Genomic DNA, 12,569 nt, shown 5'->3' on the forward strand with positions numbered 1-12,569 from the left:
ATCAGGGTGACCCCGAGGTGCTGAGGTCCATGAGCAGGTATCCCACTGGACAGGGGTGTCCATGAGCAGGTATCCCACTGGACAGGGGTGTCCTCACTGGACAGGGGTGTCCATGGGCAGGGGTGTCCATGTACAGATCCCTCACTGGACAGGGGTGTCCTCACTGGACAGGGGTGTCCATGCACAGGGGTGTCCATGTACAGATCCCTCACTGGACAGGGGTGTCCTCACTGGACAGGGGTGTCCATGGGCAGGGGTGTCCATGGCACAGGGGTGTCCATGGGCAGGGGTGTCCATGTACAGATCCCTCACTGGACAGGGGTGTCCATGGGCAGGGGTCTCCTCACTGAGCAGGGCTGTCCATGAGCAGCTCCCTCACCGAGCAGGGGTGTCCATTGCCCAAGGGCAGGCAGCCTGCACAGAGGGGGCTGTTGGGGCAGCTGCCAGGACCTAAATCTCCTTCCGGACAGCAACTCGGATGTTGCTGCAGATCTTGGAGAGCGCCTCGAAGAGCGGGTCACAGAAGGTGTGGATGCAGAGCGAGTAGATCCTGCTGACACACTGGATCTCGATCAGGTAACTCTTGATGCAGGGCACCACTGCCCAGATGTGGCAGAAGGAGATGAGGGCAAAGAGGAAGCCCCAGACGACGGCCAGGGGGATGCCCAGGACAGCAGAGAGCAGCCGGTAGCACCAGTACTTGCTGACTGTGAAGGTGGTGTAGCTGGTTTTCCAGACACCATCGAAGCTGTATGTGCCCACGGGCTCAGCTATCACATCCTCAAAATCCACCTGGGAGGAGAGCAGAGGACACAAGGGAGGTTTGGGGGTCAGCAAGGATGAGGGTCTGCAGGAGGTGAGAGCAGATCCCAAATGGAGAGGGGACTGTGCTGGGGGTGGATTCCCCAATCCCTGCACCCTGCAAACCTACATCCCTACAAAGCCCTCCAGGGATGGGAGATGGCTCAGGGCTCCCAGCACTGCCCAGCCACAGCCTGTGGGCAGCAGAGTGGGGGCTCAGCCCACGGCTGGGACTCCAGCAGGGGATCCCAGTCCCTGTCCCACCGCGGGTCTGGGGGATCAGGTGTGGCCAGGCAGGAGCCCCTGGAACAGGAGCTGTGTGTGGCAGTGTTGGCTGCAGAGGTGGTCAGAGCCCATTCCTGCCCTTTTTTAGCATTCAGGGACGTGGCTGCCCGCTCAGCAGGAAGGTGTTTGTGCTAATAAAGATGCAGCAGCCCTCTGGATTTATGGAATATTTATTTATACCCGTGGGATGAGGTGCTCAGTGCTGTCGGTCTGTGTTCCTTCTGGGGAAGGGAGCTGGGGCTCAGCCCTGCCCCTGCCGTTCGTGCAGGCACCGGGGGTGACTCTGAGTGACCCAGCCTCCCCAAAGCTCCCGCAGAGATCCCCTTGGGGTGTAACTCCCTTCCAGGGAATCTGTACTCTGAGCTATTTGTCTTGAAAAGCAGCCTGGCCTCCCCTCCAACAGCTGACGTGTCTGTACATTCACGTTAAATAACAATATTCATTCTGCTTTTGGAAGCACTTGGATCACAAAAATCACTCTGTGTCATCTTTAATTTCCTGAAGGGAGCAGGAGGTGCTGAGAGAAGCATTGGCAATGAGGAGACAGCAGCTCTGAGAGCTGGCCCTGAGGTGCCAGCAGCAGCCCCTGGGAAGCCCAGGTGTGCTGGGGACCAGCCCAGGTGAGTGCCCAGCTCCTGATGAGCTCAGCAGGGATCAATTAATGCAGGGAGCAGTGGGATATAAAAGCAGAGGCTCTGCTGGGCTCACACTGGGAGCATCTGGAGGAGCAGTGGAGGCTTGGGGTTCAGCACATGCAGGTACTGATCCCTTATATGTTCCTTTATAGAACCATGGGGCTGGGAGAGCTCTCCTCAGGGCACCCGGTGCAGCCATGCACTGCTCTGGGCCTGAGGAGGGCTGTGAAGCTCTGCAGAGCCTCTGAGGCCAGTGCCACTTCTGGAACACCATCCCAAATTCTGGCTGCTGCTTTGGGATGTTTATCCAGGGCCAGGTGAGCCCTTCAGCTCCCTGCTGGCTGGCTCTGTGCTGCCAGAGCTCTCCTGCTGCATGTGCTGGCTGCTTGGCTGTGTCCCTGGGCCCAGGGGAGCAGCAGCAGCAGGGTGAGCTGGGCTCCTCCTCCCCAGCCCTATCGCCTGGGCTATTTTGGGGTGGAGGAATGCTGAGCTCTGGAGGCTCCCAGTGCTGGTGGAGCAGGATGGATGGGCTTGGAGATTCTGGAGTGGGAGAGGGCAGGGATGTGCTGGGGGAGGCTGTGGATGCCAGGACGGTGCTGCCATTGTCACCCAGGAGCCCCAAAGCTCTGCTGGCCCTGGGCTGAGGGCTCTGCTGGTGCCTGCTCCCCTGGCCTGGCACCTCTCCGTGCCCAGGGCTGTGGGATGCCCTGGCAGGGATGCTGGACACGGTGCTGAGGTCAGGGGCAGGTCTCAGTGCCAGCAAGAAACCAGTGTGGCTGTCACTGTCACAGCTCAGCCAAGGGAATTGAATTTGGCCACTCCGTGGTTGTAGCTGTAGTGGTGTTTAATGCCCAAATTCAGGTTTGTGTTTCAGCAGTGCTGCCAAGGTCACAGCCTGTGACAAATCCTGTGTGAGCAGCTCTGTGCCCCTGTCCCTTCTGCTGTGACAGACACAAACACACTTTTAACAAAACCCTTCCACTCCTCCTCTTCTCCTTTGGGCTGGAATTATCTTTGGCTAACACAGACACACTTTGTTTGCAGCTCTAAGGGAGTCCAGAGGAAGCCCAGGAGTTAGAATGGGAATTCCAAGGAATTTCTTTAGTCAGAAACAGAGGGAGGGAGCTGGGGGCTGCAGCACTCAGGGGGCTGCCCTGGGGGGAGCAATCTTCCACAAACAGGATAACACACATCAAACAATCCAGAACTGAGACTGAAGGTCTTGAAGGCCAGCAGCCTTTTCCAATATCCCTTCAAACTAGTTCTATTGAATTTCTTTGGTTTTTTGGCTGCCAGCTCGCTGGTACAAAGGAAGGTGTCCCCATAAATTTTCGAGCCACAATGAAAGTGGAGAGCCCATTGAAGGAATGGGAAATATGGCATTAACGGGGGCCAGGCATGCCAGCCAGCAGGGCTGTCACCTCCCAGCCCAGGGGTGGCACCTCTGGGGCACATGGACAAGGACCAACAGCCCTGGCTGGCTCGAGCCAAACTCACAGCAAGGGCTGAAACCCAACCCCTGGTGCCAGTGGTGCCCCCACAGCACAGCGTGGGACAGCCCTACCTTCACCACGTCCTCGTTGATGTGCTTGGGGTCTCTGTTGACCAGGTCGATCTCCTTGGTGTGCTGGTCCTTGATGATGATCCGCTCGTCCAGCTCGCTCCGTTCCTCTGCCATGCTGCTGGGGACGGGGACAGCGCGGGGACAGCGCTGGGGATTGGGCTGGGACAGGCTGGGGACTGGGGCTGTGCTGGGACACCCAGGGGATTGGGCTGGGACAGGCAGGGGACAGCGCTGGCCCCGCCTGCAGCAGCTGCCCTGCGCCCCTGGCACTGCTCCAGGCTAAAATTAATGTCCTGGCTCCCGAGGCCGCCCTGAAGTGTCCCTTAAAGGGGCTTTTCTGGGGCCAGCCCCTGTGCTGTCAACTCAGGGGGATGGCATGTGTGTGGGTGGCTGGTGGCCTTTGGGCCAGGGCTGGGTGCAGCCCCCAGCCCAGCTGTGCCAGTGGGATTTTACCCTTGTGTGGGAGAAACAATGCCCAAATTGGGGCAAAATCCTCAAAAGCCTGAAAGAAATTGTTGTTTATGAGTCTGTAAATGAAGCAGCTCGGGGAGGCAGGAATCACATCTGCAGAAATCACCCAGAGGAGCCACACTGTGCTGGGATAGCCAGAGCTCCCCTGGGTCTGCTCAGAGCCCAGGACGAGGATTGTGGTGCCAGCCTGGAGTCCTCAGCTCCAGCTTTTCATCCACAGAAACTCGAGGAAATCCAAAACCAACCCACAGAACCACAGTGGTCAGAATATTCCTCCAGGCATAATTAGTATATTAATGAAGACTTATTGAACCTGGACTTTGCTAATCCTCCTTTACAGTGTCTCCTGTGAGCTCTTGCCTTTCATGATCTGGAATTTTGTTTAAAAGTAAAGCTTTTGTGAAAAAAGCACTTCACAGATTCGGGGTGGGGGGTGTGTTTTAGTCCCTAAGGATGGGTGGAAAGGGAGGGATGGGTGTCCCCTCGATGGGTGGGTGTCCGGGTGTCCCCTCGATGGGTGGGTGGGTGGGTGTCCGGGTGTCCCCTCGAGGGCTGGCAGCTCCCTCGGCAGGCTCAGGTGCCCACACCGGTGCCCAGTGTGGCAGTGCCAGTGCAGGGCAGGTGTTTTATGGCAGAAGGCTCCTCTGCCTGGCACGGCTGCTGGAACCAAAGCTCTCGGCTCCGTGCCCGGAGCTGCCAGCCCTGCCCTGGGCTGTGACATTCGTGGCTGAGCTGAGCTGAATGCAGCTCAGAGAGCGGCTGGGCTGCCAATGTAGGGAGGGAAAGGGCAGAGCTGGGCTGGGAAAGCGCCTGAACCCACAGCATCCTGCAGAGACACCTCACCTTGCAGAGGGACAAACTCTGAGTCTGGAGAGCAGTGCCCGCCAGCGCCAGTTCTGGGCAAAAGGCCACTGGGAAACCTTTGCTGGAACCAGTTCCACATCCCTGCATCTGCCTCTGCTGCTCCACGGGAGCTGGGAGGTCCCAAACTCAGCCCAGCCTGGTGCTGGAGGTCAAACCTCCGTGCTCCGGGGGGTTTTTGGGGTGGCAGCTCCACGGCCAGAGCTGCCTGGGGGTGGCCGGGAGCTCTGTCAGAGCTCTGTCACTGCTGCCCAGCGCTCCAGCACAAGCTGTGCAGGCTGTTTGAGCAGAGCCAGCTGCTGTCGCTGTCTGGGGGCTGAGGAAAGGCTGGGTGTGAGTGAGGACAGAGCTGCTGTGGGCAGAGCAGGGCTGGTCAGGAGCCAGCCCCAGATTTAGGAGGCACAGCTGCTCCATTGCAGGGGACTGTGACCTCAGGCATTTCTGCACTCATTTCCCTGGCCAATTCCCCCCTGGAAGCTTTGCCTGGGCTCTGGTGCCCTGCCCTGCCAGGGTTGGGGGTCCCCAGGTGCCCCCAGCCCCAGGGTTTGTGCTGCAGGGACACTCGCCCTGCTCCGAGGGACATTTCTGGTGACATGAGTCACTCCCTGGCTGCTGGCCCCACCGGGAGGGTGGCTCTGGTGTCCCGGGTGGGAGGAGGAGAATGTGCACCCACGGGCAGGTAGGGAATGTCCCCAGCACCAGCAGAGGCAGCGGGTATTGGGTTGCACTGTAGGTGCTATAAATAAATGCATTTCCGAGTACTTTCAGTGAGTGGGACACTGTGTGAAGTGGAGAGTCACACACGCAGTGCAGGCAGGGCAGGGGACACTGCTCGGGCTGCTCTGGCCCATCCCTGCCCCAATGCATGCCGTGGAAGTTTGTTTTTTTTTTTTCACTGAAATCCAAGCCTTCCATTGTGAGAACATTTGTAAAGAACCCCGGTGCCACATTTCCCTCTGCAGGGACAGACACTGCTCCCCACCCTGAGCAGCCCTGTCGTGCTCTCAGGGGGAGCACTGCTCCAGGGGACAGGACCTGAGCACCTGGAAGCCTTCTAGAGGTCAGATAAATCTATTTTGCTTTGCAGCAGGTTGTTTATTCCTCTCGAACAGAGAAGAATAAAGCAGAAATAAAGCTCACAGAGATCAAAGCTCCTGTGAAAACGAACAGACCAGAAGTGCAGTGAAGGAGGAGAAATTGGGAGTGTGGCTCCCCTCTCTGTTAGCATGGCTGGGGAATCCAGCCTTGCTGCAGCTTTTGTGCAGAGCCCTTGGGTGAAATCTTGCCTTGGGCATTGTCCTGGCCCTGGAGGGCCACGGGGCTCCTGTGTTTAGGTGGTCCCCAGCCCCCCAGGACTGAGGATGCTGAGGGCAGGGATGTGCTGGCCTCAGCTCTGCAGAGGCAGCGGAAATGGGGGCTGGCAAATGCCAGTTTGAGCAGAAGCTCTGTCATGTTTAATATCAATTAAAATTAAATTTCACAGAGGAAGTACAGCAGAAGGGTAATTTATCATTCGAGTTGTTGTCCTAGTTTGTTTCTATACAAGGAGTCTTGCCCTTTAAAAGAAAGTCTATGAATATCAGATTCATGCCCCTGTGCCACACGAGCACCAATCTCTGCATCCTGGTCTCTGTTTAAGTGCTGGGAGAGGAGCTGGGGATCCTGGAGAACTCATGGGATGCTGCTGCTCCTCTGCTGAAGGCACAGGATGGTTCTGGAGTGATGTCTTTCAGCTTGTGTTTATGTCACCTCCTAATCTCAGCTCTTCTCTCTCACACTGGCACTGGATTCCTGTGGATTTTCATTTTAAAATAGCCTCGCTTGGCTTTTCCTTATCAAGAGACAGTCTTGCCTTGATTTATCACTGGTGACTTAACCAGTGGGGTATTTTGAGATAATCAGAGTTAACCAGTTGTGCTGCTGGTTAGGACAGGGGTCCCTGTTTGGGACCTGCCTTTGGCTGTCCTGTGTCCTGGTGGTTTTTGTTTTCAGTGGAATCCAGAGCAGGCAGCAGTGCAACGCCAGTGCCAGCAGGCAGGAGCCCAGAACCCAGCCATGGCTCAGGGAAGGGCTCTCAGCCAGCTGCAGGGAATGCCGTGGGGTAAAAGTGTCCCAGTGACCAGAAAACGAGCGCAAACAGGGCTTTGTAGCCCAGCTTGGAGGTAAGAAGGGGTGAGCGTGTCTGTGTGTGCTCTGGGAGTGATGAGCACCCGTGGGTGCTGCCCATGGCTGGGATGCACAGAGGGGTTTGGCATTCCTTGGCACAGCCAGGAGGCTCCTCATGCCTGCAAATAAAATCCCTTTGAGCCCTGGAGCAGGATGAGTCTCATAATAACCCAGCACAGCACAGGGATCCTATTTCTGGCACTGGGAGCTTTGCACGTGGAGGTTTCAGCTGCTCTGCCCCATCCTGCTCTCTCTGACCCATTGTGGTTCTCTCTCTTCTCTCTGGCAGTGCCTGTCTAAAGCTGAGCCCTGGGCTGGGCTCAGGCTCCGGAGTGGCTGCTGCCCATCTTCCCTTTCCAAAGCAGCAATCGTGGAGCTAAGGCAGACGGCCAGGCTGTGTCTGTGCCACTGCTGGCCGGGCTGGGGGTCCCTGGGGGCAGCATTAGCCCCCATCTCACCAGGGGGGCACTTGGAGCCAAAGGCAAAAGCTGACAAGTTTGTGAGCCCCTAAAATCCCAGCTTAGCCTGCTGCCAGCTGCTGGAGAGCAAATACAGATTGGAGCATGAAGGGAGCTGCCTTCTCCCTCTCCACCCCGGGAACGTTTCACGGAGCAGTGTGTGTGCTGATGTGTGCCTGGAAAACCTGCTCAGGTACAGAACAGCCCCAGCAGGCTGCCCCAAACCTCCCCTGGCAGTGCCCTGCAGGCTGCCCCAAGCCCCCCTGGCCGTGTCCTGCTCCCTGGGCTGTCAGGGGCAGTGGCTGCTGCTGCAGAGCAGTCCCTGCAGGGCTGCCAGGCTGTCCCAGAGCTGTGCCCCTGGAGCTGTCCCTGGGGATGCTGAGCACAGGGGGGGCTCTGCTGGCACCTTCCTGCACTGGCCCCACCAGCCCAGGGGCCATTCCCACTCCCAGCAGTGACCAAGAGGAAACATTGCCTCTACTTTTTTATTTTCCTTTTTTTTTTTTTTCCCCTTCTAGACTGTATTTATTGAAAGCAAACAAACCACGTGTCTTGGGCAAATATTATGACATTTCATTATTCACACTTGGTGTGATAAGTGAGCTGGTTTAGGGGCAGTGGTTGATGATTTATTTAGTTTGGATGTGGATATAAATCCGGGCTGTGGAGGAAGCACTGTAACTCTGTAGGAATGCGGATGCTCTCGTGTCCATTGGAGCATAGCCAGTACCCAGTGCCTAATTTGTGGTGTTTTAATGCAAATAGGGCACACAAACCCATTTGTGATTGGGCTGTAATTGTCACCCAGCTGTAGGAGCCAGGTGATTTCAGCAGTGTCCAAGACGATCTGAGTAGTGGAAGGTGCACATTGGCCTATTAGATGGAGAAGGGAAATTCCATTTAAAATAAACATTTATTTAGTGTATAAAATTATTGATTGCTCTGCTCAGGATAAAGGGGAGAAATAGAATAAATACTCTTTATTTTGTTCCATTGCCTTTGTCTTGCAGCCAGGCTTTGGGACTGTTTATGGTGTGAACAGATGTGAATGTATGTGTGGAACCTCCAATGCATGGCAGGGGGTGTCAGCACAGGGGGCTGCACATGGAGCTTGTCCGGGTGGTGACAGTGACAACCCCGGTCCCACCGTGCTTCTCCCTTGTCCCTGCTCTCAGGTGAGATTCCTGTCTGGGCACAGCTCTCCTGGGAGTGCTCTCCTCGCGTGGGCTCAGTGCCACAGCTCCTCCTCCTGTCATTTACCTCTGGGCCTGAGATGGAATTTTGGCTCGGAGCTTCCTGGGCTCTCTGGGATGGGTATGACTGCTCTGTGTGGCAAGCTGTGGTCTAGGAAAAAAAAAGAAGTTTTAGCTGCAAGGCTGAGAGCTGGACAAACCACCAGGTTCTGGTCCCGTTTGAGCACACAAGAGCCAAACGTTGAGAGGGGCTGCTCCTGCCTGGGTACAGCTGCTCAGTGACCCCACGGGGCTTGGCCATGCTGGGCTCTGTGATCCTGCTCCAGCTCTGAGCTGGGGCTCTCCAGGAGTTAACACCGAGCTCTTTGTGTTTATTTGGTGTTTTTATGGGGGGTGCTGACTGGGACTATTTATGGCACAACCAAAGGAATTAATATTCATAACTTGCCCTGCCTGTGCCATATAAATCAGGAGTGGCTGTCACAGTGGTCCTTGCTCCAGCCACAGCAGATGTGGCTGGACAGTCCTGGTGCACAAATCAAAGCTTTTGGAAAAGCCTCTGCCAGGCTGCTGTGTGTGTCTGCAGTGACACCCACAGTGACACCCACAGTGACACCCACAGCCTCACCCCGGGGCAGCTATGGATGGACAGGACATTTCTGGGCTCTCCAGTCCACACCTGCACCTGCAGGTCCTTGCAGGCACCACACAGGGGCTGTGCAGGCTGAGCTCAGGTCTGCAGGATACCTTGGGATGGACACGAGGGGAGGTGGCACCGCCAAGGACCGGGAATTGCCAGCATGGAGATTACCTGAGCCATGGCAGGGCTGAGCCCCTCTGAGGAGACAGGGGGAAGGAAAAGGGGGTGGGAGAGCCCCAGCACCCTCCTCCCCCAGCAGCAGAGCTGTGCCTTCGTGGCGATGCCCAAGACAGGAGGGGACACCTGGACGTGTCTGGGCTGCAGGGATGGGGAGATGTGCCCACCTTGCTCTGGGGATGGGGAGTTGGGCTGGAGTGCCCTGACGGCCCCATCTGCACCAGGAGAAACTGGCTGAGCCACGCTGGACTCGAGGAAAAATGATGGCCAAAAAAGGAATGAGAAAAATTAATTGTTAATGATATAATGGATGGGGGCAAAAAATAGAAGAAGGTCAACAAGATCCCAGATATATCAGAATCAAAAGGGATTATGCCTGTGTGTGTAAATCCCCCACTGGAACTGGATTCCATATGTGGAAGAAAAACAATGCTGTTTGTCTCCTTCCACACACTATTTCTGGTGCTCTCTAAAGTCTTACCCAAGACTTGATGGCATTTCATGAAGAACCTGCTCAGCCTTCAGGGCAAGCAGTGCCAGACTCCAGAAAACCAGACACTGCAAGAACCACTGGATTGAACAAATGTTATTCTTTCCCTTGTTTTTATTGTAAGAAAAAGCATTTGGCAAGAAAGCTTCATCCCTTTGAAGACTGCCATCTCCCATCATGGGAGCTCTTAGACAGGAGAGGGGAGGCTGCACATCCCTGGAGAGAAGCAGAGAGTGCTGGGGGCCCTGGAGGGAGCAGGGGCAGAGCCCAGGGCTGTACCTGGGCTCACCTGTCCTGGGGGAGAGGCTGATGTGTCCCTGCACTGGCAGGAGCCAGCTCCGTGAGCTGGGGCTCTGTGGGGCAGCCTGGAATTGCAGCTGGGGATCTGAGGGGTGTGGGGTGTGCAGGGTCACATCCTCCCTGAGCAGGAGGGAATGGTGAGCTCAACCAACCCTTTCCGTGGTGATGAGGAGTAGCCTGAAGCCCTACTGTGATTGTTGGTTTGGAGCCCTTTCCTGGAAAAAGCCAAAATTCTTTGTCCTCAGGACATGGTGGTTATAAGCAGAGGGCAACATTTTCCAACATTCTTTTCCCAGAGAAGTATAAATACACGTGAATATTTCGTGTGCTCATGCCTGGTTTGACACGTTCTTGGCTGCAAATGCCCTTCCCCCACCGAACCTGAGCAATCAAAAGCCCGGACTGACATTTTCCACTCACTTTTCCCGATGATGCAGTGTGGGGCAGGGAGGAGGGGTGGCTCTGTTTGCACATCTGTTCAGAGTTCCAGCTTTGCTGTGGCTCATGGGCAGCTCATGTCAGGGGGGCTCTGCCCCAGGGCCAGGGGTCTGCTCAGGGTCCTTTGCTCCCTGCGTTTGCACTCCGTGTGTTTCCACCCTGCCATCCCAGCTCTCTGGCTAAACCCAGGCTCTTTGTGACCCCCCTGCTGCTGGGGGTGGTCTCACACAGCCCCGGAGCTCTGGGCAGTTGCAGGTCCCTGCTTTGGGAATCCACATCACAGTTTTGCAGTCTGGCTCCAGTTCCAGCGGCTGGAGCCAGGGCAGAGGTCCGGGTTTGCTCTGTGCTGCTTTGGATTCAGCTTTTACTGCCATTGCTTTGCCGACTGTATTGTCATCATTAAATGGCTGTAAAATGAAAATAAGAGTGACCCTCTGGTGCTCTGAGCCCAGTGCTTGCTGGAGGTGGAGCTGGCGGCTGCTGCAGTAGCTCCTGGTTTGCTTTGCTGGTTTTTGCCTGCACGAATTTATGGCAAAGATTCCACCTTGGAAAATGCAGGAGATGAGGAGGGAAAGGTGCTAAAGGTGCTCTAAAGGCCCCTGGGGCTGGGGTGTGCTCACAGCAGTGCCTGGCACTGAGACTGAGCTGGGGTTTAACAGAGCCTGGCACTGAGACTGAGCTCGGGTTTAACAGAGCCTGGCACTGAGACTGAGCTCGGGTTTAGCAGCATGGCTCAGCTCTGGAGGTGGGGCTGAGGTGAGCCTTAGAGGAGCCTGAGCAGAACAGGGTGTTTGAAAACACAGCCCTCGGCTTTCCCAGGCGCTGTGGAACCACATCCAGTCCGTGCTCACCAACAGGCCAGGGCTCCTTTTATAGTAAAAGCAAATATTGGAGCGGCTGGGGGCCAAATGGCAATTTTTTGTCAATCTGCATTGCTGATTTCCAGAGCTCTGAGCCCTCAGATCCTGAGCAGAGGAGGGGGAAGGGATGATGGGTGGCACCTTCTGGAGCTGGGCTGTGGCACCTCCAACCCCCAGGGTCTGGGGCGACTTCACCTTCCCTGTGGCTGTCACACAAGGCTCCTCTTCTTTAAAAATGTCCTTAATGAACTTAATATCCCACAGCACTGATGCTGCCTGCACGCTTATATCCCTCCTTAAACAAATGATTGGGCATTTTCTGCTTCGTGTGGAACACAGATAGCTGGAAAGAAAGGTGAAAAACAGGAGGAAAGAGAGCTGTAAGCACTTCTGGCTTTATTTTAGAGAGCTGAAATGCAGTGGTGGCTGGAGCAGGAGCCTAGAAAATCTCTTTGCACATGTGCAGAGTAAGGGCTGGGAGTTGAAACTTCCTCCTGTGTAGAAGTCTGTGAAATTGTCTTTATTTTAAAAAAGCTTTTGCATAGAAGGTTTGAAGTAGGTGAAAGGGATGTTTCATAGAGGTGACTGGAGAGCAGATCTGCTCCTGGGAACTTTGAGTAAAAAATGGATGTTTCAATCAATATGCCAGCCTTGAATATTTTATCAAACTGGAATTATTTAACTCCAATTTTGATTTGGCTCGATAGAGTAAGGAACGCTGCACATGAGGGATTTTGATGCTGTCGGTGCTGTTGTGCTGTCTCACAGCACCATCTAGTGAGGGCTGCCCGAGAAAGAGCATCCTCCTCCTCCTTCCTCCTCCTCCTCCTTCCTCCTCCTCCTCCTTCCTCCTCCTCCCCTCCTCCTCCTCCTCCTCCTCCTCCTGCTGTTTTCCTGGGGGAAAGTCGGGTCTGCTGGATTTGCCCCTAGAGAGGGATCAGATGAAATTTTGCTGTGGGTTCCTCCGGGCTGCAGAGCTCTGGCACGGCGGGGGTCCCCTCCCCTCTCACCTGCCCTGCCAGGTACCCCCGTGGGGCACTTTGTCCCTTTGGGGGTGTCCTGGGGTCTGTCCTGCTGAACCCTCTCCCACACCTGGCTGTCCCGCGGGACCAGGGCTTGGCAATATCCCGATATTCCAGCTGCAAAAGCCGGAGCACACGCTGGTTTTAAGTTCACTGGGCTGGTATTTGCACTTCTGTATTTCTGGGGAAAGTTTCTGCTCCACGTGCC

General features: G+C 55.7%; 1 protein-coding gene across 1 annotated transcript; it reads right to left on the reverse strand.

The window, feature by feature from the left end:
- Window positions 1–450: 450 nt before the first annotated feature.
- CAV3 (caveolin 3) lies at window positions 451–3,399 on the reverse strand. The gene is made up of 2 exons (XM_014871798.2): window positions 3,286–3,399; window positions 451–792 (listed from the first exon to the last, which is right to left on the reverse strand). The coding sequence occupies exons 1-2, from the start codon at window positions 3,397–3,399 to the stop codon at window positions 451–453; spliced, it is 456 nt and encodes a 151-aa protein (XP_014727284.1).
- Between the last annotated feature and the right edge of the window lie 9,170 nt (window positions 3,400–12,569).

Source organism: Sturnus vulgaris, chromosome 11 (assembly GCF_052056855.1).
Source record: "Sturnus vulgaris isolate bStuVul1 chromosome 11, bStuVul1.hap1, whole genome shotgun sequence".
NCBI classification, from domain to species: Eukaryota; Metazoa; Chordata; class Aves; order Passeriformes; family Sturnidae; genus Sturnus; species Sturnus vulgaris.

Bases quoted from the DNA above. Each gene is read 5' to 3' on its own strand.
- CAV3 (XM_014871798.2), bottom strand. From the start codon at position 3,399: ATGGCAGAGGAACGGAGCGAGCTGGACGAGCGGATCATCATCAAGGAC. The intron at 793-3,285 runs GTAGGGCTGTCC...CTCTCCTCCCAG, and splicing joins TCAACGAGGACGTGGTGAAG to GTGGATTTTGAGGATGTGAT.